Source organism: Cherax quadricarinatus, chromosome 15 (assembly GCF_038502225.1).
Source record: "Cherax quadricarinatus isolate ZL_2023a chromosome 15, ASM3850222v1, whole genome shotgun sequence".
Taxonomy (NCBI): Eukaryota; Metazoa; Arthropoda; class Malacostraca; order Decapoda; family Parastacidae; genus Cherax; species Cherax quadricarinatus.
The window spans coordinates 49,921,171-49,944,646 of record NC_091306.1 but is presented as its reverse complement, the minus strand read 5'-3'; the positions used below and the strand labels follow the sequence as shown (position 1 = coordinate 49,944,646).

The following is a 23,476-nucleotide window of genomic DNA, read 5'->3' as shown; positions in this document are numbered from 1 at the left end:
TAACCATGTTAAAATCATTTAAGTCAGTCAAGGAGTTTAATTTATCAACCAAGTCTATGTTGTTTTTAACATTAAAGTTAGAAATTTTGCCAACAATAGGGCTCAAAATATCGACAACCCATTTGGATAATTTCACTTCTTGAAATAAATCCCAGTAATCTATTTGCCTTATTACGTACGCTTAGGCATTGCTGTCTTGGTTTAAGGTTGCTGCTCACCATAACCCCCAAGTCCTTTTCGCAATCTGTATGGCTAAGTTCTACATCATTTAACTTATAAGTACTAGGGTTACATATATATATATATATATATATATATATATATATATATATATATATATATATATATATATATATATATATATATACATATATATATATATATATATATATATATATATATATATATATATATATATATATATATATATATATATATATATATATATATATATATATATATAGGGTCAGTTTCATATAAATTATCCAAATGGCTTGTCGATATTTTGAGCCCTATTGTTGGCAAAATTTCTAACTTTAATGTTAAAAACAACATAGACTTGGTTGATAAATTAAACTCCTTGACTGACTTAAATGATTTTAACATGGTTAGTTTTGATGTTACTTCCTTGTTTACGAAAGTTTCTGTTGATGATTTATTAAGTTTCTTATCTGAAGAACTCGTTAACTATGATTTACCATTGCCTGTTCCTACTATCATTAAACTTATTAAACTTTGCATTGTTGATGCAAAGTTTGTATTTAATGATAAGTTTTAAACTCAGAAGTTTGGTATGACAATGGGAAATCCTCTTTCACCTGTTCTTAGTAACCTATACATGGAATTTTTTGAAACAAGGTTGCTTAACACAATCCTCCCTAATAGAGCTAAATGGTTCAGATATGTTGATGATATTTTGTGTCTTATGCCCAAAAATGTAGATATACACCATTTTCTTGGAAAATTAAATAGCTTAGCCCATTCTATAAACTTTACTGTCGAGTTTGAAGAAAATAACTCATTGCCTTTTCTAGATGTTTTAATTATTAAGGGTAATAATGAATTCAAATTTAAAATTTACAGAAAACCTACAAATAACTGTTCCTATGTCCACTATTATTCCTCGCATCAAGATAGATTCAAACTGTCTATTTTCTCATCAATGTTTTTGAGAGCTTTACGAATTTGTAGTCCTGAGTTCATAAATGAGGAAATATCCAAAATTTATGAAATAGGTAATGATTTAAAATACCCAAGAAATGTAATTGATAAATCTTTTAAAGTTGCTAGGAACACTTTTTATAATCCAAAAAAGGGCAACCAGCCTTATTCAACTAAAAATATGTTGGTTCTCCCTTACCATGAAAACTTGGTTGATATGCCTTCTCTTCTTAAGACTTTTAATATTAAAGTTGTATTAAAAAATCTTGATACAGTAAAAAAACTTTTGATTAAGAATTCCCCCCAAAATGCTGATGGATGTGTCTATAAGATTCCTTGTAAAATTTGCGATAAAGTTTATTACGGTCAAATTGGTAAAAATCTCGAACTAAGATTAAAACAACATAAATATAGCATTAGAACTGGACAAGATTCCAATGCTCTATTTATTCATGTAAGAGATTTTAACCATCCAATTGATTTTCAAAAAGTTGAGAAAGTAGTATCAAGCAAGTCCATGGTCGACAGGAATATAATTGAATCTTGTTTCATAAAAAGCAGTTTTGACAATAATATGAATATTTCCTTTGGTTTATATAAATTAGATCCATTTATAATTAATAGAATTTGGGTAGAATTTAATAATACACTGGACAAATAAATAGCTTGGGGGTGAGTTTTGCAAAGGACCTGTCCAAGTTGGCTCGCCGCGCGTCACGTGTTTAACCGTTGTGGGATCTGATAGTGAGGTGCTGGCCGACCCCTTATATAGCTTCCTTGGATGCTTCACTTTCATAGTTCCTTGATAATGTGAGTAGTCACGAAAGCGCTTGGAATTTCTCTATTCTTTCAGAGTGGTTGTTTTGCATATATATATATATATATATATATATATATATATATATATATATATATATATATATATATATATATATATATATATATATATATATATATATGTATATATATATATATATATATATATATATATATATATATATATATATATATATATATATATATATATATATATATATATATATATGTGTGTGTGTCGTGCCGAATATGTAAAACTGGTAAATTAGCAAGAACTCATTTAAAATTAAGTCCTTTCTAAAATGTTCTCTTTTACGTTTAAAGATATATTTTTTTTCATTAATGTTGATGTAAAAATTTATAATTTTGCACCAAAAGGAACTTAGAAAACTTACCTAACCTTATTATAACAAGAACAATTTGTTTTAGCATAACCCAACTAAATATATTTTAGATTTGTTTACAATAATTTAATACTAAACAAACACAGTGAAATATATTTTTTTCCTTAGGTTCAGAATGATTTTGGCGAAATTATTGCATACACAAATTTTCACACGTCTTATATGGCAAGATGAACGTTTCTATTTAAGCCAAGATCGCAAGTTCTGCCTATTCGGCACTAACATATGTATATATATATATATATATATATATATATATATATATATATATATATATATATATATATATATATATATATATATATATATATATATTTTATATATATATATATATATATATATATATATATATATATATATATATATATATATATATATATATATATATATATATATATATATATATATAGGTAGTAGGTTGGTAGACAGCAACCACCCAGGGAGGTACTACCGTCCTGCCAGGTGAGTGTAAAACGAAAGCCTGTAATTGTTTTACATGATGGTAGGATTGCTGGTGCCTATTATATGTCTCATAAATATGCAAGATTACTGGTACGTCTTGCTACTTCTACTTACATTTAGGTCACACTAAACATACATGTATACGTTTATTTGTACACACTCATCTGAGTTTTCTTTGATTTTATCTTAGTTCTTTTTCTAATTACTTTTCCTTTTATATCCATGGGGAAGTGGAATAAGAATCTTTCCTCCGTAAGCCATGCATGTTTTAAAAGTCAACTAAAATGCCGGGAACAATGGGGTAGTAACCCCTTTTCCTGTAAAATTTACTAAAAAGAATAAGAAGAAAAATGTCAAAGTGGGAAGTCTTAATGTGCGTGGATGTTGTGCGAATGATAAGAAAGAGATGATTGTGGATGTTATGAATGAGAAGCTGGATGTCCTGGCTTTAAGTAAAACAAAGCTGAAGGGGGTAGGAGAGTTTCTGTGGAGAGGAATTTATGGGATAAGGTCAGGGGTTTCAAATAGAGTTAGGGTTGAAGGAGTAGCAATAATGTTGAAGGATGAGCTATGGCAGGAAAAGAGGGACTATAAATGTATTAATTCAAGGATTATGTGGAGTAAAATAAAGGTTGGATGTGAGAAGTGGGTTATTATAAATGTTTATGCACCTGGGGAAGAGAGAAGCATAGAGGAGAGAGAGAGATTTTGGGAAATGTAGAGTAATTGCGTGGGGAGTTTTGAACCAAGTGTGAGAGTACTTGTGACTGGGGATTTTAATGCTAAAGTGGGAAAAAATGCTGTAGAGGGAGTAGTAGGTAAATTTGGGGTGCCAGGGGTAAATGAAAATTGGGAGCCTTTAATTGAGCTATGTGTAGAAAGAGATTTGGTAATAAATAATACATATTTTATGACAAATAGGATAAATAAATATACAAGGTATGATGTAGCACGTAATGAAAGTAGTTTGTTAGATTATGTATTGGTGGATAAAAGGTTGATGGGTAGGCTCCAGGATGTACACGTTTATAGAGGGGAGACTGATATATCGGATCATTATCTAGTTGTAGCTACAGTTAGAGTAAGAGGTATATGGGATAAGAGGAAAATGGCAACAGCAAGTAAGTGGGAGGTGAAAGTGTATAAACTAAGGGAGGAGCAAGTTCGGGTGAAATATAAGCAACTATTGGCAGAAAGGTGGACTGGTGCAGGTATGAGTAGTGGGGGGGTTGAAGAGGGTTGGAATAGTTTTAAAAATGCAGTATTAGAATGTGGGGCAAAAGTTTGTGGTTATAGGAGGGTGGGTGCAAGAGGAAAGAGGAGTGATTGGTGGAATGATGAAGTAAACGGTGTGATAAAAGAGAAAAACGTAGCTTATGAGAGGTATTTACAAAACAGAAGTGTTATAAGAAGAGTAGACTATATGGAGAGAAAAAGAAAGGTGAAGAGAGTGGTGAAAGAGTGCAAAAGGAGAGCGGATGAAAAGTGGGAGAGGTACTGTCAAGGAATTTTAATGAAAATAAGAAAAAAATTTAGAATGAGTTGAACAAGTTAAGAAAGCATAGGGAACAAATGGATTTATCAGTTAAAAACAGAGAAGGGGAGTAGTAGATTGGGAGATGGAGGTTTTGGGTAGATGGCGAGAATATTTTGAGGAACTTTTAAATGTCGACGAAGAAAAGGAGGCGGTAATTTCATGTAATGGCCAGGGAGGTATATCATCTTTTAGGAGTGAATAAGAGAAGGAGGTGAGTGTGGGGGAGATGCGTGAGGCATTACATAGAATTAAAGGGGGTAAAGCAGCTGGAACTGATGGGATCATGACAGAAATGAAAAAGCAGGGGGAACATAGTGTTGGAGTGGTTGGTGTTTTCTTTAATAAATGTATGAAAGAGGGGAAGGTACCTAGGGATTTCGGAGAGCGTGTATTGTCCCTTTATATAAAGGGAAGGGGGACAAAAGAGATTGTAAAAGTTGTAGAGGAATAAGTTTACTGAGTATACCAGGAAAAGTGTACGGTAGGGTTATCATTGAAAGAATTAGAGGTAAGACAGAATGTAGAATTGCGGATGAGCAAGGAGGTTTTAGAGTGGGTAAGGGATGTGTAGATCAAGTGTTTACATTGAAGCATATATGTGAGCATAATTTATATAAATAAAGGGAAGTTTTTATTGCATTTATAGATTTAGAGGAGGCATATGATAGAGTGGATAGGGGAGCAATGTGGCAGATGTTGCAAGTATATGGAATAGGTGGTAAGTTACTAAATGCTGTAAAGAGTTTTTATGAGGATAGTGAGGCTCAAGTTAGGGTGTGTAGAAGATAGGGAGACTACTTCCCGGTAAAAGTAGGTTTTAGACAGGGATGTGTAATGTCACCATGGTTGTTTAATATATTTATAGATGGGGTTGTAAAAGAAGTAAATGCTAGTGTGTTAGGGAGAGGGGAGGGATTAAATTATGGGGAATTAAATACAAAATGGGAAGTGACACAGTTACTTTTTGCTGATGATACTGTGCTTATGGGAGATTCTAAAGAAAAATTGCAAAGGTTAGTGGACGAATATGGGAATATGTGTAAAAGTAGAAAGTTGAAAGTGAACATAGAAAAGAGTAAGGTAATGAGAGTATCAAATGATTTAGATAAAGAAAAATTGGATATCAAATTGGTGAGGAGGAGTATGGAAGAAGTGAATGTTTTCAGATATTTGGGAGTTGACGTGTCAGCGGATGGATTTATGAAGGATGAGGTTAATCATAGAATTGATAAAGAAAAACAGGTGAGTGGTGCATTGAGGTATATGTGGAGGCAAAAAATGTTATCTATGGAGGCAACGAAGGGAATGCATGAAAGAATCGTAGTACCAACACTCTTGTATGGGTGTGAAGCTTGGGTTGTAAATGCTGCAGCAAGGAGGCGGTTGGAGGCAGTGGAGATGTCCTATCTAAGAGCAATGTGTGGTGTAAATATTATGCAGAAAATTCAGAGTGTGGAAATTAGGAGAAGGTGTGGAGTTAATAAAAGTATTAGTCAGAGAGCTGAAGAGGGTTGGTTGAGGTGGTTTGGTCAGTTAGAGAGAATGGATCAAAGTAGAATGACATGGAGAGCGTATAAATCTGTAGAGGAAGGAAGTCGGGGTAGGGGTCGTCCACGAAAAGGTTGGAGGGAGGGGGTAAAGGAGGTGTTGTGGGCAAGGGGTTTGGACTTCCAGAAAGCGTGCGTGAACGTGTTAGATAGGAGTGAATGAAGACAAATAGTATTTGGGACCTGACGATCTGTTATATTTAGTAATATTTAGTGAAGGTATTCAGGGAAACCGGTTATTTTATATAACCGGACTTGAGTCCTGGAAATAGGAAGTGCAATGCCTGCACTCTAAAGGAGGGGTTTGGGATATTGGCAGTTTGGAGAGATATATCGTGTATTTTTATACGTATATACTTCTAAGCTGTAGTATTCTGGGCACCTCTTCAAAAACAGTGATTATGTGTGAGTGAAGTGAAAGTATTGAATGAAGATGAAAGTATTTTCTTTTTGGGGATTTTCTTTCTCTTTGGGTCACCCTGCCTCGGTGGGATACGGCCGACTTGTTGAAAAAAAAATTATATATATATATATATAAAAAAAATTATATATATATATATATATATATATATATATATATATATATATATATATATATATATATATATATATATATATATATATATATATATATATATATATATATATATATATATATATATATATATATATATATATATATATATATATATACATATATACCGGTCTTGCAACATCGTTGGGGGCTGTTAGAACTGAGCAACCCTGTTCTGTAGACCTGCAACAAAAAGTACTGGTGTGGAATAAGAACCTTCTTCTAATAAACTGGGTTTAATACTACAACACTACATCACTCTCAAGCATATCTCAGGAAATGACAAGATAGTGTCGGTTTCACTTACCAGGGCTTGTTAGTTTAGTTAAGTTATAGTTGTTGGGAGTTGTTCCCAACTACTACATTCCCACAATAACGTGAGGTGCAGTGGAAGAATAGATGCAAAGATAAAGCAGAGAGAATAGTGAAAATTTGGAAGGAAACATGAAAATGTGTCACTTGGAGATTGAAAGATATTACCGTGATGCCTTTGATGTAAAAGTAATTGTTGTTGCACGATTCTGACTGGAATCCTTGACCCGGTATACTGCAGAAGGTGACGAACATTCCGGCCACTGCAACACAACACAGAAAACATTGTTGTTCATGTCTCCACTTGGGAAATTACTTTTTTTTATTTAATTGTATAAAGTTATCCCAGACTTTGAAATAGTCAAATATATTTTATTGTAACATGGAAATCTGTTTAGCTTTAGAATTTCTTTCATTATTTTTGCACTGCTTTAGAAATAATCATTTAAGCTAATATAATAATGAACGATTAACATCCCTAGATATTTCTAATGCAGAACATTCTTTTACGGAAACTAATAAGTCATTAGTGCAAGAGAATGTTTGCAAATGGTAGATATTTTTACAGAAATTAACATATGTCATTCATTTAGTTGAAAATTGTTAAATACATGACACTCTCTAATACAGCGCTCTGAATATTGTGATCACCTAACCAGTATTCCCTTCTTGGTCGATATTTTGTACCTGAATGAGGTTAATTTCTCATCACTTAACCTCCCTGACTTGGCTGGCTACTCAAATGTGACCTCACTAACTCTTAACAAATTCCAAATGCTGTATTGTGTGTCGGTATCTTCTGCCAATATGTTACTTTACTTGTTATCATACCAGAGATTTTCCTGTCTACATACTGATTGTTCTGCTGTTAAATTAACATTACCAGCAATTTCTGCTACCCAAATTGATATTAAGAAAACTTCAAGCACACACAGAGTAACTGAAGCAAGGGACATATAGAGTCAATGATATGTCATTCATAATCACTCTTACAATGATGACAACTTCACAGCAAATCCCTAAATTATTATTTGACCACCTTCAGTCCCCTCAACCTCAGCTGGCTTCTGCTTTGGATCCTGGTAAGTCAGTCCTATCTGAAGTTCAGGAAAAACGCTTTGAAAATTCATGGGAAAGTATCTGGCCAGATGTAGTTCGTGTTAAATGATTGTTATTGATGTGCAATTAGAAAAAGTCCGACGACGCTTTCTGTCACGTTAATTACAGGAGCTTCTTGTTGACTCTTGTCTTCGATATCTTCAGAATATGTCTATTGCTCGGGAATTCTGCACAAATACTTACTTTGCTCTCATAAGCATATTAATCAATGAATTAAACCGGCGATTTCCAAACAATTCATAAAAAATAACGGTTCATTAGCACCGAATCCTCAATATATTTTGTTTTTAGAAAAATTTTGTTTTCTGGAGATTGCACTTGTGTGGTCAAAGCGGAAAATTCAAGTGTCGGACTTCATCAGTTGCGATGTCTTCTTGAAAAAAAAGAATATTAATCTATTCATCTTGACTATCAATACGTAATAATTTTGATGGTTATTTATTTACTGAAGTTATTTCATATAACATTGCTCATATATTTTGATACAGGCATTTATTTTCCCTTTTAAATGTGTAAATAAAAGGATTTTTGGAGAACATTACTTTTTCGTCATTGACCTATAATTTTCACCAATCAAATAAAAACAGTGAGCTTCCTCTGTTAACACACGTGTTTGCATAAGCACCACCAAATCATCAAGCATGATGGTCAATAAATAAACTAATATGTTTAAGCATATAATCTATTTATAAATTCCGAAATGTATGATACGTTCCCAAGGGATGAAGACGGCATTCTTACCGTAATTTACAAAACCCGATATTCAGGTTTTCTTCTCGAGTGTATCGACATATAATCAAAACTGGAGCAATATGACCCCGTATAAGCAAATATAATCGTATTCAGTTTAAGTAAATATTTATATATTTCAAGGCACCCGTTCCCTCGTTGAAGAGACGAAGCTCCTCCAGTTACTTACTAGGTATCACCCACAGAGCGAGGAGAATAATCTTAAGCATGAATGGTGTCATGGTGGCAGCGTAGTGGAGTGGTCGGAGAGTCCCGATATAGTGGTTGAGGGCCACAACCAGCAGGTGGAGGATCTGTACCAAGATGCTGCCCATACGCACGGCTTCGATAGACAGTTTTAAGCAGTTGCTTAAATGAATTTCGTGGACAGCAGGCAAATAGGAGTTGATTAGCACAGCTGGTAGAGAGGAGAAAGAGGACAAGTGACATATTCAGAGCTTCATTCCCAGTTGTTTACTAGTCAAGTCAAAATGCATTAAAGCCCTACAGGAAAACATGGATGTTGTTTCACAACTAAAACGACTGTTGACTATCTGGCGGTTTAGATGACTTCAATAACAGCGATAAAAGGCCTTGCAGTGAAGGTGCATCTGCGTCGGCGAAAACGTATTGACGTATATGTCGTTCCTAAAAGTCTAACGTTCTGAATAGACCGAACACCTAAAAAAATTTTAACTTTTTCCAAAAGTTATTTTGCAGAATGATAGACAATTTGTTGTCATTCATGGTGATATAGATGGTTTAATTTAAAAATCAAAATCAACTAAGAAACCTCACCTAAACTAACTTAAACTAATGTAATCGTTTAGTTTATTTGGCAATGGTTAACTATGAAAATAACCGAATGAAAATTTCTTTATTGGTATAAAAAAAAGCGGAAATTGATCTGACCATTACAAAAGAAAAATCATTAATTTTAAGTAATAGTAAATAACTTTGAATTAGCCTATGCTAAGCATGTCAAAATATTAGGGACAAAATTGTTAGTTTAAATAAGGTTGAGTGAGGTTTCTTTGTTAGTTTTGGAGAAAAATTTAAAATTGTTTTATAAAAAATTATTTTTTAAGTAAGCTCGGCCTTTTCGGCCGAAAAAACCAACTCCCTTGAAAATTAAGCTTAGCTTTTCTAAACACTTTATTTTTCGGATTTATAGTTATTTATTTTTTAATAGTGATATAAAGATTTTTATTTTTTTGACCAAAACAAACACTGAAACCTCACCGAAACTCTCTAAAACTAACACAATTTGTTTAAGGTAAATTCTGCTATATATATAGCATTGGTCACCTTAAATATATTTAGTATTTCAATAAATCTATGATATATATATATATATATATATATATATATATATATATATTATTGTAATCACGAACGAGTGGTATTGATCAATAACAACACTGTGCTAGGCAAGGATTCGAACCCATGTTGTACTGGCCTGCCTCATGGTAAGCAAGAACCACATGACGCTTTACACCACAGGACCACCCAGCCCTTCAAGAATGGCGCAGCCAGCACACTGCTAGCTGTTGGGCCGCCATCCGAGGGCATACGGAGGTGTGGGAGCTTCTAAGCTAATTTCATTCTCATCCCTGTTTGGTGTACTAGCCTCACGAGCAGTATTTATATATTATTGTAAGCACGAACGAGTGGTATTGATCAATAACAACACTGCGCTAGCCAAGGATTCGAACCCATGTTGTACTGGCCTGCCTTATGGTAAGCGAGAACCACAATTGAGTGGTATTGATCAATTATTATTGATCAATACCACTCCTTGCAAAATTTGCGATAAAGTTTATTACGGTCAAACTTGTAAAAGTCTCGAACTAAGAAAATAACATAAGAAAGGAGGACCACTGCAACATGTAAAGTAAAAGGACACAAGTGCAACTAATGTGACATTTTATTGACATTTTATTTTATTCTAGTCTTTGCTGATCCTCGTCTGCCTGTATTCTCTTCATTATTTTTATATCATCTGCGAACAAGGACACCTTTGAATATATCCCATGTGGCATGTCATTCACATAGAATGGAAACCCTTGTCGACCCACTAGACACATGCGCCCACTCCGACACCTTGTCACGTACCATCACTCGTTGATTTCTTCCTGTCATCAATTCCATGATTCATTGCGGTGCTTTTCCTGCTATTCCTGCCTGTTTCTCTAGCTTTTGTACTAGTCTCTAATGCGGTACTGTGCCGAAAGCATTCTTGCAGTCCAAGAAAATGTGTGTGTGTGTGCTCACCAAATTGTACTCACCTAACTGTGGTTGTACGGGTCGATTCACAGCTCTTGGCGCCGCCTTTTCACTAGTAAGCCAAGTCTGACCCGAAGCTGTTGTACATCCACATCAGGAGGAAAAGAACAGTCATGGACTAGATAACCAGAATGAGGTAGGAAGGAGGGAAGATCATAGGAAATGACCTAGAAGTACGTGAAGAGCTCAACATGAGATTAAAAGAAGTATTTTCTGGAATGGAGGGGCTACACCAACAAGTGGTGGACACTATAAACACAACCGAGGAGGAGGTGAAGAGGCTGCTAAACGAACTAGATATCTGAAAGAAGGTGGGACCGAACAACATCTCTCTGTAGCTCCTGAGAGAGGAAGCAGAATCGCTGTGTATGGCACTAACAACACTCATCAACACATCTACTGAAGCAGGCAAACTACCTGAGGTGTGTAAGATAGCAAATGTAATCCCAGTTTTTAAGACAGGAGACAGACACGCTACATTAAACTACAGACTAGTGTCACTGACATATATAGTATGCAAAGTCATGGAGAAGATTATCAGGATAAGAGTGGTGGACAACCAGCACAGTTTCAAGGATGGGGAAATTCTGTGTCACAAAATTACCGAATTTTTACGACAAGACGACAGCAGTAAAACAGAGAGAGAAAGAGAGGCGTTTAGCCCCACCATGTACTAAGTCATGAAGATTGTGGAAGGCCAAAGAAGACTGCGGGAGGAGCACAGGAAAAGGAATCAAAAACTTCAAACCTTTCTCGAGAAAAAGATAATGGAGTGAGTGTCGTACCGAGCACAACTCTGGTTCTCGGTACGAGCACTTCAGACTTTCGCCAGGCAAACCTTAGAATAGCATTTCAGCAGCTGATTAAGGGTCATTCTCGACACCGTACATTTACGTCAGACCCGTACTTGAGTAAGCAGCATCTACACCTGATCAACTATGTCAGGACTAGTTCCGGAGCTTAGGGGTATGTCCTGTCAGGAAGAGGATAAGGGCGCTCACATGACAACACAAGAGGAAAGGAGGGATAGAAGGGAAACGATAACGATGTATAAAATATTGATAGGAGTTTCTAAAGTGAACAGGGGCCAGCATATTTCTAATGGGATACAGGAACAAGGGGACACAACTAGAAGTTGGAAAGTCAGATGAATCATATGGATGTTAGTAAGTATTTCTACAGACACAGAGTTGTCAGGAAGTGGAGCAATCTGAAGAGTGAAGAAGTGGAGGCAGTATCAAAACATATTTATAAGAAGAGGCTCGATAAGGCTCTTGGAGCTGTGAGAGAGATTGGACCTAGTAGTGATTAGTGAAGAGGCGGGGCTAGGAGATATGTCTCGACCCCTGCAACCACAAACTGGTGAATATTAATAGGTGAGTACACTCTTTATCAGAAATCTACTCTCCCCTAACTGTTATATACGCACACCAACAGTGACGTGCGCTTTCCAACAGCCAGGGTATCTCTATAACAGCCATGTACACTGTTTAACAGTCAAGCTGACTCTCAAACAGCCATGAACGGTAGCCAAAACATCAGGGTGAATCACTAAGAGCCATATGCACTCACAAACAGTCAGATTCACTCACCAACAGCCAGGAAGTCGGATACACTCACAAACTGTCTGCTATACTCACCCACTGCAAGGTACACTCACCAACAGCCAAGGAAAATGAGAAAACAGTGTTAGCAGATGCAAGGGAGATAGAGAGCCGGACTGTTGGCGACATCGGTCTCTTGACCCAAGGCGTGGCGCAAACCACAGCGCTGCTCACCAACCCCGATGCTATGCAGAAAGCAGTTATCAACTGTGGGGAGAGAGGCTGTGGTATAAACCTTGGTACATGATACCGCCAAATTGGTTTAAAAAGACACGTTAGCAAACACCTGAAAATAGAAAACATTTCGGTCCTGGGACCTTGATTACCTCTAACACATAGGCTGAGAGTGGGATGTGACACATAGTGACCTGATAAATGATATATTTATGTAATTTCCACTATTATATTATATGGTGTCAGTGACGATGATTAGTGAGGCATCTAGATATCATCAGCTTCTAACATCTTGTTCCGTGAGAACACGTTATTCCTTTTCCCAGTTTATCAAAAGTCCTGGAGAGTTCCTATGAAGGACACAGGTGTACTTTAAGTAGCAACTGTTGCTGACTTTTCGATGTTCATTCATGTTGCATGCAAAGAGTATGTAACCTTTATTTGGAGTATGTACACATTCTCACATAGGCTATCTCCCCAACCAACAAACCAGGTACTAGGGTCTGACGATCGGGGCCCATCGTCAGATCAATACCTAGGTTCAGCCAATCAAAATGTGGATCTGGCAACTGTGGAGGTGACATGGCTACCACTCACGTTTTCACTCTTGTCATTTTCATTCTTCTACTGGTTGAAGCACAGTTGTTTATCTTGTCTCTTGGCTGCAGATCTGCCTTGACTACCGTGGAGTACTAATACCTATTTGCTGTACATGGTCTATATAGTGTACACACTTCTGTTTATACTTGGTGAAGGATAATATAATTCAGTTTTTTCCTGCTGTATTTATTTTGCTCCAAGATCCCTTTTTACACCCAGGATACAGGCCTTGATTACCTGGGTCGTAATAATTGAGGTATACTGACAGATTTCTGCATGTTTTCCCCTATATATTTCTTGAGATGGTATCCACTGGGGATGGTACAGACGCCTGCTGTGGAAGTCAGAGGTGTGGGACTACTATTCATAGTGAGATCTTGACAGAAGTAATATAATGTTTCCACTGTAAACACACCTCTATCAAAGACGTTACTGAATTGAATGGACTAGTGAAGTAGCAGCAGCAGAAGCAGCAACAACACTCACAGAAAGAGACATTCTTGAGCCTCCCCAGTTCTTGGGCCTCGGCTCAAAGCTGGGTTCTGGCTTGAAAAGGATCCTGTAGTGTTTGCTGCCTTTGCACCTCCTAACATCGACTGCTGCTGTGCTGCTGCCACACCCTGCGAGCCCCATGGGAGCAGGGAATGGGGCTAGGCATGGGGACAGCTAGTCCTAGAAAACGAGGATGTACTTGTACCTCCTCCCATGGCAGACATTGGTCTGAGACATTCCCGAGAAAGGGAGCCATGACTGGGCCACCATCTGGAACAGGCTCGGGCCGGGTGATTTTACCGGCGAACCTGCAAAGAAGACGTCACTGCACTCAAATGCAACCTCTCTCTCACTCATGTGTTTATCTAACCTTTATCTAACCTTTATCACACACGGAGGGCCCGGGTTCGATTCCCGGCGGGTGGAAACATTCCGACACGTTTCCTTACACCTGTTGTCCTGTTCACCTAGCAGCAAATAGGTACCTGGGTGTTAGTCGACTGGTGTGGGTCGCATCCTGGGGGACAAGATTAAGGACCCCAATGGAATTAAGTTAGACAGTCCTCGATGACGCACTGACTTTCTTGGGTTATCCTGGGTGGCTAACCCTCCGGGGTTAAAAATCCGAACGAAATCTTATCTTATCTTATCTTAATTGGGGTCCATTAATTCCAGTTTTCTTCTTTTTTTTTCTTTTTTTTTTATATCTTCTTTATTTATGCCCATCTTCTACTTATACACTTCAGTCATGTCTTTCATCATTCTACGCCTAACAAGAGAAAGTTGGTTAAGGGATTTCAGGTTTTCTTCATTTGGAAGATTTCTTATGCAATGGATAAATTTTGTCATTCTTCTCTGAATGTTATCTAACGAATTTATATCCATTGTGTTATATGAAGAACTAAGCTACGTAATATAAGTGAGGTCTATCTAATGATGTGTAAAGCTGTAGTATAACCTCTGCTCATACTTATATATATAAATCCCTGCAGTCTTTTGCCTGATTACGACGTAAGCATTGCTGTTTTAGTTTCAAGCTGTTTCTTACCTTAACTTCTATGTCATGTTCGGATTCTTTATGATCAAGTTCTTTATTATTTAGTTTATAAGTGCTAGGGTTATTTATATTCTCGAAATCTTCCTGAAATTAAGTGGCTTCATCCTCTGAATCAATAGTCCTGTCTAGTTTTGTGACGTGTGAAGTCATTAATGAATACTATGAACAACAACGGGCTAACACTGATTCTTGTGGGACGCCACTTTTTACTGATCCATGCTCAGATTTCACCTCATTTATGCACACTCTCTGTCTCCTGTTGGTCAGCCACACCTCGATCCATGACAGGTCTTTTTTCCCAATACCCTGAGCTGCCCCTTACTTCAAGTCTTTTGTGTGGTACTTTATCAAAAGATTAACAAAAATCTTAATGCTTAATATCATATTATTTATCGTTATCACCTGCCTCAGATGTTATACTATAGAATGCCAGTAAATTTGTCAGCCAGTTGTAGTGTTGTAATTAATTCAATATATGTGTGTGTGTGTACTCACCTAATTGTACTCACCTAATTGTGGTTGCAGGGGTCGAGACTCAGCTCCTGGCCCCGCCTCTTCCCTGACCGACATTGGGTCCTGCCTCTCCCTGCTCCATGAGCTTTATCATACCTCGTCTTAAAACTATTTATGGTTACTGCCTTCACTACATCGCTTGCCAGACTATTCCATTTCCTAAAAACTCTGTAGCTGAAATACATCCTAACATCCCTTTGACTCATCTGGGTCTTCAGCTTCCAATTGTGACCCCTTGTTTCTGTGTCCCACATCTGGAACATCCTGTCTCTGTCCACCTTGTCTATTCCATGCAGTATATTGTTTGTTGTCATCATGTCTCCCCTGACTCCTCCTGTCCTCCAGTGTCGTCAGGCCTATTTCATTTAACCTCTCTTCGTAGGACATTCCCCTTAGCTCTGGAACCAGCCTTGTTGCAAACCTTTGCACTTTCTCTAATTTCTTGACGTGTTTCACTAGGTTTGGGTTCCAAACTGGTGCTGTGTACTCCATTATGAGCCTGACATACAGTGTATAAAGTCTTGAACGATTCTTTCCTGAGGTACAGGAGCGCTATTCTCAAGTTTGCCAGGTGCCCATATGCCGCAGCAGTTATCATTTAATGTGTGCAGACAGAGCATAGGCCGCCTGCGGTTTTCTTTGCCCTTCTCCGATCTTCATGACTTTGCATTTGGCGGAGTTAAATTCTAGGAGCCAGTTGCTTACCCACGTGTCCAGCCTGTCCAGGTCTCTTTGTAGACCTGTCTGGTCCGCATCTGATTTAATTCTCCTCATTCTTCACATTGTCTGCAAACTGGGACACTTCTGAGTCTATCCCTTTCGTCATGTCTTCACATATACCAAGAGTTGTGCTGGTCTCAGGACTGACCCCTGTGGGACCCCGCTCGTCACAGGCGCCCACTGTGATACCTCATCACGGACCATGACTCGCTGTTGCCTCCCTATTAGGTATTCACTAATCCATTGCAGTGCCCTTCCTGTTATATGTGCCTGACCTTCTAGCTTCTGTACTAATCTCTTGTGAGGAACTGTCTCGAAAGCCTTCTTGCAGTCCAAGAAAATGCAATTAAACCACCCTCCCTTTCATTTCTAACTTCAGTTACCTTGTCATAAAACTCTAGTAGGTTTGTGACACAGGACTTGCCTTCAATGAATCTGTGCTGGCTGTCGTTTATAATCTTGTTCTGCTCCAGGTGCTCCACCACTCTCCTCCTGATAATCTTCTCCAAAATTTTGCATACTATACACGTCAGTGACACTGGTCTATAGTTTAGTGCTTCATTTCTATTTCCTTTCTTAAAGATGGGGATTGCATTTGCCATCTTCCATACCTCAGTTAGTTGCTGAGTTTCAAAGGATGTGCTGAAGATTGTGGTTAGTGGCACACACAGTGTCTCTGCTCCCTCTCTAAGGACCCCCGGTCCCACCGCTTTGGAGGTATCAATGTCCCTTAAGAACTTCTTCACCTCCTCCTCAGTTGTGTGCATTTCATCCAACATTTGTTGGTATATCCCTTGTTGGTGTACTCCACTGTTTTGTTTTCCCAGTATCATTTCATCTTCCACTGTATATACTTTCTGAAATCTCATGTTGAGCTCGTCACATACTTCTTGGTCATTTCTTATCAGCTCCCCACCTTCTTTCCTGAGCCTGATTTCCTGGTTCTTGATTGTTGTCTTCCTCCTGATGTGGCTGTGAAACAGTTTCGGGTCAGACTTGACTTTCGATGCTATATCTTTCTCGTACTGCTGCTGGGCCTCCCTCCTTATCTGTGCATTCTCGTTTCAAGCTCATCCACTAATTTCTTTATTTTCCTGAGTCCTTTGCCTTCTGTACTTTTCCCATTCTCTAGCTCACTTAGTTTTTTTCCTCCCTACACCTTCGGGTAAACAAAGGGAACGTTCTGTTCTTCCCATTATTTCTGTTACCCCTGGGAACAAACCTTTCCTCTGCCTCCTTGCATTTTGAACATTAAAATGGTATAAAATACCGACAGGTTGTTAGGTAAGACACATATGCAACAGTTAGGTATCTTTATTATGAAACGTTTCGCCTACACAGTAGGCTTCTTCAGTCAAGTACAGAAAAGTTGATAGAAGCAGAAGATACTTGAAGACGATGTAATCAGTCCATCACCCTTAAAGTTTGGGGTGGTCAGTCCCTCAGTCTGGAGAAGAGCATTGTTCCATAGTATGAAACAATATGGAGATGAAGTGACAGAATGGAGCTTTTTATAGCGCCAAGAGGTGAGACGTAGGCCACTAGGAGAGGTAAGAAATCAGATGTTGAAAGGTCAGGTCCCTCTCAAATCCAGCCGCTCTCACTAGTGGAAGTTGTCGAAGTTGATTGCAGGTCTGTACCAAGGGTGATGGACTGATTACATCGTCTTCAAGTATCTTCTGCTTCTATCAACTTTTCTGTACTTGACTGAAGAAGCCTACTGTGTAGGCGAAACGTTTCATAATAAAGATACCTAACTGTTGCATATGTGTCTTACCTAACAACCTGTCGGTATTTTATACCATTTTAATGTTCAATCTGTCAGACACTGCAACACAAGGGAATCTTGGTACAGACCTGCAATCAACTTCGACAACTTCCACTAGTGAGAGCGGCTGGATTTGAGAGGGACCTGACCTTTCAACATCTGATTTCTTACCTCTCCTAGTGGCCTACGTCTCACCTCTTGGCGCTATAAAAAGCTCCATTCTGTCACTTCATCTCCATATTGTTTCATACTATGGAACAATGCTCTTCTCCAGACTGAGGGACTGACCACCTCAAAACTTTAAGGGTGATGGACTGATTACATCGTCTTCAAGTATCTTCTGCTTCTATCAACTTTTCTGTACTTGACTGAAGAAGCCTACTGTGTAGGCGAAACGTTTCATAATAAAGATACCTAACTGTTGCATATGTGTCTTACCTAACTCCTTGCATTTTGTTATGAAGTGCATCATTTTGTTTACTGACTTTCCTACCAACTGAACCTCCTGCAGGAATGTCCTCATACCTGTGTAGTCCCCCCTTTAATAGTTTGGCTTTTCCCTTTCTACTCCTGTTACCATCTCCACTTGTAGCTCTATTATGTGTTCAAAGCTCAGAACCACATGGTCACTAGCTCCAAGGGGCCTTTCATATGTGATGTCCTCAATGTCTGAGCCACTCAGGGTGAACACAAGGTCCAGTCTTGCTGGGTCATCCTTCCCTCTCTCTCTGGTAGTGTCCCTAACATGTTGGTGCATGAAGTTTCCCAGTACCACATCCATCATCTTGGCTCTCCATGTTTCGAGACCCCCATGTGGCTCCAGGTTTTCCCAATCAATCTCCCTGTGGTTGAAGCCACCCATAACCAGTAATTTCGCTTTTCTCGAGTGAGCTCTTCTTGCCACCTCAGCTAGTGTGTCCACCACTGCTCTGTTGCACTCATCATATTCCTCTCTTGGCATCTTGCAGTTATGTGGTGGGTTATACATCACTGCAATAACTACCTTGTGTTCCCTTTGACTGAACTGTACCTACTGTGTAGTCCCGTTCTCCAGTCTCGCCCATTCCTTCCATTTTTTGATAACCCCAACGGTTTTTAATTAGCAGTGCAACCCCTCCTTCCCCTCTGCTCCTTCTATCCTTCTTCAGGATCTGATATCCAGGTGGGAAGATTGCATCTGTTATGGTCCCAGTGAGTATTGTTTCTGTGACTGCTGTGATGACTGGGGACATCTTGATTCTTTCATGCCACTCCTCACATTTATTCATTATTCTATCCTGGTTCATGTACCAAACCTTCAACTTTTTCTATAACTGTGGTCTGAGGAGAATGGTGGGTCAGGGGTAGCAGGTGCCCTGGTGGGGGCCTATAGGAGGTTGCTGTGTGGGTGTGGCCTGTGGTGTGGGGGTGGGGGCAGAGGGCCTATGGGGGGTTGCATTAGGGGTGAGGGTTGTGTTAGGGGAATGGAAGAGGGCCTATGGGGGTTACACTGGGGGTGAGAGTTGTGGTGAGGGGGATGGGGATAGAGGGTACAGTGTGTGGGTTACTGTGGGGGTTGGGTTTGTTGTGAGGGGGTGGGGAGGGGGTGCATTGTGTGGTTACTGTGGGATTCTGTAGGGGTGGGGTTTGTGCTGAGGGGGATGGGGGCAGAGGGTACAGTGAGTGGGTTTTGGGTTAGGTTGTTTGATTGGTTTGGGATAGCCATGGATGGGTACCATCTGTGGGTGGTACTGGAGAGGGTTGTGTTTGTTCTTCCACCTGGGCTTGGTTTCCCCTACTCCCCACCTTCCTTGCCTTCCATTCCTCCTTGCGACGTTGCACCCTCTCCTTCAGTATCCTCCTTTTTTCTTGTGTTCTGTCTCGGTCGTGGTACACATTCTGGAACTCCAGTTTGTCCCTTAGGCATGCTTTCTCCTGCAGGATCCGGTTTTGGGCTGACTCTGCCTTGAAAATCACTTTGACTGGATGTTTTTTTTCCTCTTGCAAACCACCCAATTTTCTGAAAATTTGTCAGCTGGGTCATGTCGTCTCCTCCTATTGCTTTCATGATGCTTTCAATTGTTTTTTTATTCTCCTGTTTCCTTGTTTCGTAAGTTTCCCCATCTATTTCTTGGACCCCATAGACAAAAACTGCCTTCTCCCTTTCGTCCTCTCACTGTACTTCCCTGAGAATCCTCTGATACGAATTAGTTCTTGCCATTGATGTGTTGCTTCCTACTGTCTCTTCCCTATTTGGTGTCCTTGTGCTTATCTGTTCCTTGACACAGCAGTTGTCTGTTAGAGCCTCTGTGTATAGCTTAGCTCCTTTGCTGTCTTTGGTCTCATCATTAGTTTCTGCTGTTCTCTTTGCCTTATCCCAGGCCCCACTTGGGTCTGATAGAGCCATCACATACAGTATAGCTCCTTTGTTCCCTACTATACCTTCAACTGTGACTGATGTAGCAGTTCTTGGTGCTGTGGCTGTACTGTCCTTTGGTTTTTTAGGCTGTTTCAGACTTTTTAGTTTTTCTACTAAGCTCTATATCTTAGCTTATACTGCTGTGATTTGTAACTCCCATTTCCTGTTCTCCTCAGCTATTTTCTCTTCCATTTTCTTGCTGAGCTCTTCGAGCATCCACCCACACCGGTCCTCTCCTGTTGTGAGCTCTGCCTTCCAGTCTTCTCTCCTAGATCCACCCCTCTCTTCATCCACCAGTCCTCTGGTTCTCCGTCCTGGGTTTTGGTATCCCCAATTTTTTTTTCTCTGCAGAAGGAAGAGCTTATGCCAAGCTGCATGTGTGGAGGGGCGTGTTTGCTGTCGGGAGGGAGGAGGGACGAGGCAGGGAGAGGAAGAGGATAGTGAGTGGGAGGGGGAACAGCAGAAGAGGGAAGAGAGATGAGGGGAAGGTTAGGGGGGACAGGGGGGGGAAAGCTTTGGAGGGAGAGGAGTAGGAGGAGTAGGGAGGATGAGAAGGAAGATGAAGAGGGAGAGAAAGTGGGATAGGAGAGGAAAAGAGAGAGAGAGAGTGTGTGTGTGTGTGTGTGTGTGAGTGAGAGTGTGTGAGTGAGAGAGTATGGGTGGGAAGGAGTGGGAGAGTGTGGGTGGGAAGGAGTGGGAGAGTGTGGGTGGGAAGGAGTGGGAGAGTGTGGGTGGGAAGGAGTGGGAGAGTGAGAGCGGGAGTGTTGGTGAGAGTGTGGGCGAGTTAGTGTGAGTGAGAAAGTGTGACTGAAAGAGTGTGATTGTGAAAATGTGAGTGAGAGAGTGTGAGTGAGAGTGTGGGGTATGGCTGAGTGTGAGTGGGTGTAAGTGAGAGAGTGTGAGTGAGAGAGCGTAAGTGTGAGGGAGTGTGAGAGAGTGTGAGAGTGTGCCAGAGTATGGGAGTGTGAGGGAGTGCGAAAGAGTGTGAGAGTATGAGAGAGTGTAAGACTGTGAGAGAGTGTGAGAGTGCGAGGGAGAGAGTGTGAGAGAGTGAGGAAGTGTTCGTGTGAAAGAGTATGAGAGTGTGAGATTGTGAGAGAGTGTGGGAGAGTGTGAGGAAGCGTGATTGTGAGAGTGTGAGCTAAGGCGCGAGGGAGTGTGAGGAAGAGTTTGAGAGCGAGAATGAGAGAGAGAGAGTGTGTGTGAGAGTGTGCCAGAGTATGGGAGTGTGAGGGAGTGCGAAAGAGTGTGAGAGTATGAGAGAGTGTAAGATTGTGAGAGAATGTGAGAGTGCGAGGGAGAGAGTGTGAGAGAGTGAGGAAGTGTTCGTGTGAAAGAGTAAGAGAGTGTGAAATTGTGAGAGAGTGTGGGAGAGTGTGAGGAAGCGTGATTGTGAGAGTGTGAGCTAAGGCGCGAGGGAGTGTGAGGAAGAGTCTGAGAGCGAGAGTGTGAGAGAGAGAGTGTGTGTGAGAGAGAGAGAGCATAAAAGAGAGTGTAAGAGCGAGCGTGAGTGAGTGTGAGAGTGTGGGAGTGAGAGTGAGAGATAGAGTAAGAGAGAGAGAATTAGAGGAGAAGGGAGTGTGAGAGAGTGTGAGTGTGTGTGGGGGAATGTGTGAGAGTGTGAGAGAGTGTGGGAGAGTGTGTAAGAGTGGTTGGGAGTGTGTGAGAGCGTGTGAGTTGGGTAGGATCAGCCTTTAAAGTGCTTGTAGGCCTAGGATGTGAGGGAAGAGGGGAGGGGAGAAGGTAGAGGAGGTAAAGGAGGAGATGGAGGAGGGGGAGGAGGTATAGGAGGAGGAGGAGGAGGGAGACATAGTGGGACAGGAGAGAGGGAGAGAAAATGGAATAGGAGAGAGGGAGAGAGAGAGGGGGAGATAGAAGAGATGAAAGGAGAGAGAGGGAGAGAACAAGTGTGTGTGAGTGAGTGTTAATGAGAGAGTGTGGATGTGAGTGTGTGTGAGAGTGTGAGTGAGACTCTGGGTAAGGGGGTGTGGGAGAGAGTATGTGAGATGTGTGTGTTAGGGTAGGGACTACAAGTGTTTGTGTAAGAATTTATGCCCTCTTATGTTCACATGTGTGTGCATGTACGTGTGTGTGTGTGCGTTACTCTCTTGTCAAACTACTTTCCTGGATTCTACCTTAATTTAGCAGTAAAATAAATGACCTTCTGGCTCTTTGGGCTCTCTGCAATTTCTCTACACTAGATTTTCTCCAACAATGTTGCTATTTATGACACTCCATGCCCAGTACCCGTGTATGCCTGAATCAACTTGCTTACAATGTGTGCGTGTTTTTCCTGGCATATGCGCCTACACGCTTCAGGGATATGTGTGGCACTGCTAAAGTTCCTTTCCCGTTACTCCCCTTTACTAAATCTTGAGTGTTCTATTATGATATTCAGCTCTCCAGAGCCGGATTAAGACCGTCAACTATCAGTGTCACAGTGCCAGTCCAAAATCTCCCCAAACAACCACAAATAGGCTCAGTACTATACTTCTGGCACTGGGGTCCCACGTACTTGCAGTGTGCGATACTTCTCTACCTTCCTGTAGGCACTGTAGTGTGTGTGTGTGTGTGTGTGTGTGTGTGTGTGTGTGTGTGTGTGTGTGTGTGTGTGTGTGTGTGTGTACTCACCTATTTGTACTCACCTATTTGTGGTTGCAGGGGTCGAGTCTTAGCTCCTGGCCCCGCCTCTTCACCGGTTGCTACTGGGCCATCTCTCTCACCGCTCCATGAGCTTTATCAAACCTCGTCTTAAAACTGTGTATGGTTCCTGCCTCCATTACGTCATTTTCTAGGCTATTCCACTGCCTGACAACTCTATGACAGAAGAAATACTTCCTAATATCTCTCTGACTCATTTGTGTCTTCAACTTCCAATTGTGGCCTCTTGTTTCTGTGTCCCCTCCCTGGAACATCTTGTCTTTGTCCACCTTGTCGATTCCATGCAGTATTTTATATGTAGTTATCATGTCTCCCCTGACCCTCCTGTCCTCCAGTGTCGTCAGGCCGATTTCCCTTAATCTTTCTTCATAGGACATTCCCTTTAGCTCTGGAACTAACCTTGTCGCAAACCTTTGTACTTTCTCTAGTTTCTTGACGTGTTTTATCAAGTGCGGGTTCCAAACAGGTGCTGCATACTCCAGTATGGGCCTGATATACACGGTGTACAGTGTCTTGAAGGATTCCTCACTAAGGTATCGGAA

The 23,476-nt window shown here is 40.0% G+C and overlaps 1 protein-coding gene across 1 annotated transcript in view; it reads right to left on the bottom strand.

Moving 5' to 3' along the window:
- The window catches only part of LOC128703353 (adenosine receptor A2a-like), an 84,279-nt gene extending 64,018 nt beyond the window's left edge, over positions 1–20,261 (bottom strand). Inside the window, exons 1-6 of the mRNA XM_070085363.1 lie at positions 20,032–20,261; positions 16,815–17,079; positions 14,866–14,958; positions 12,608–12,758; positions 8,852–9,079; positions 6,982–7,076 (exon numbers count right to left, since the gene is read on the bottom strand). Of these exons, the coding sequence (XP_069941464.1) occupies positions 6,982–7,076; positions 8,852–9,079; positions 12,608–12,758; positions 14,866–14,958; positions 16,815–17,079; positions 20,032–20,261 (1,062 nt within the window). The remainder of the gene's footprint in view (positions 1–6,981; positions 7,077–8,851; positions 9,080–12,607; positions 12,759–14,865; positions 14,959–16,814; positions 17,080–20,031) is intronic.
- Between the last annotated feature and the right edge of the window lie 3,215 nt (positions 20,262–23,476).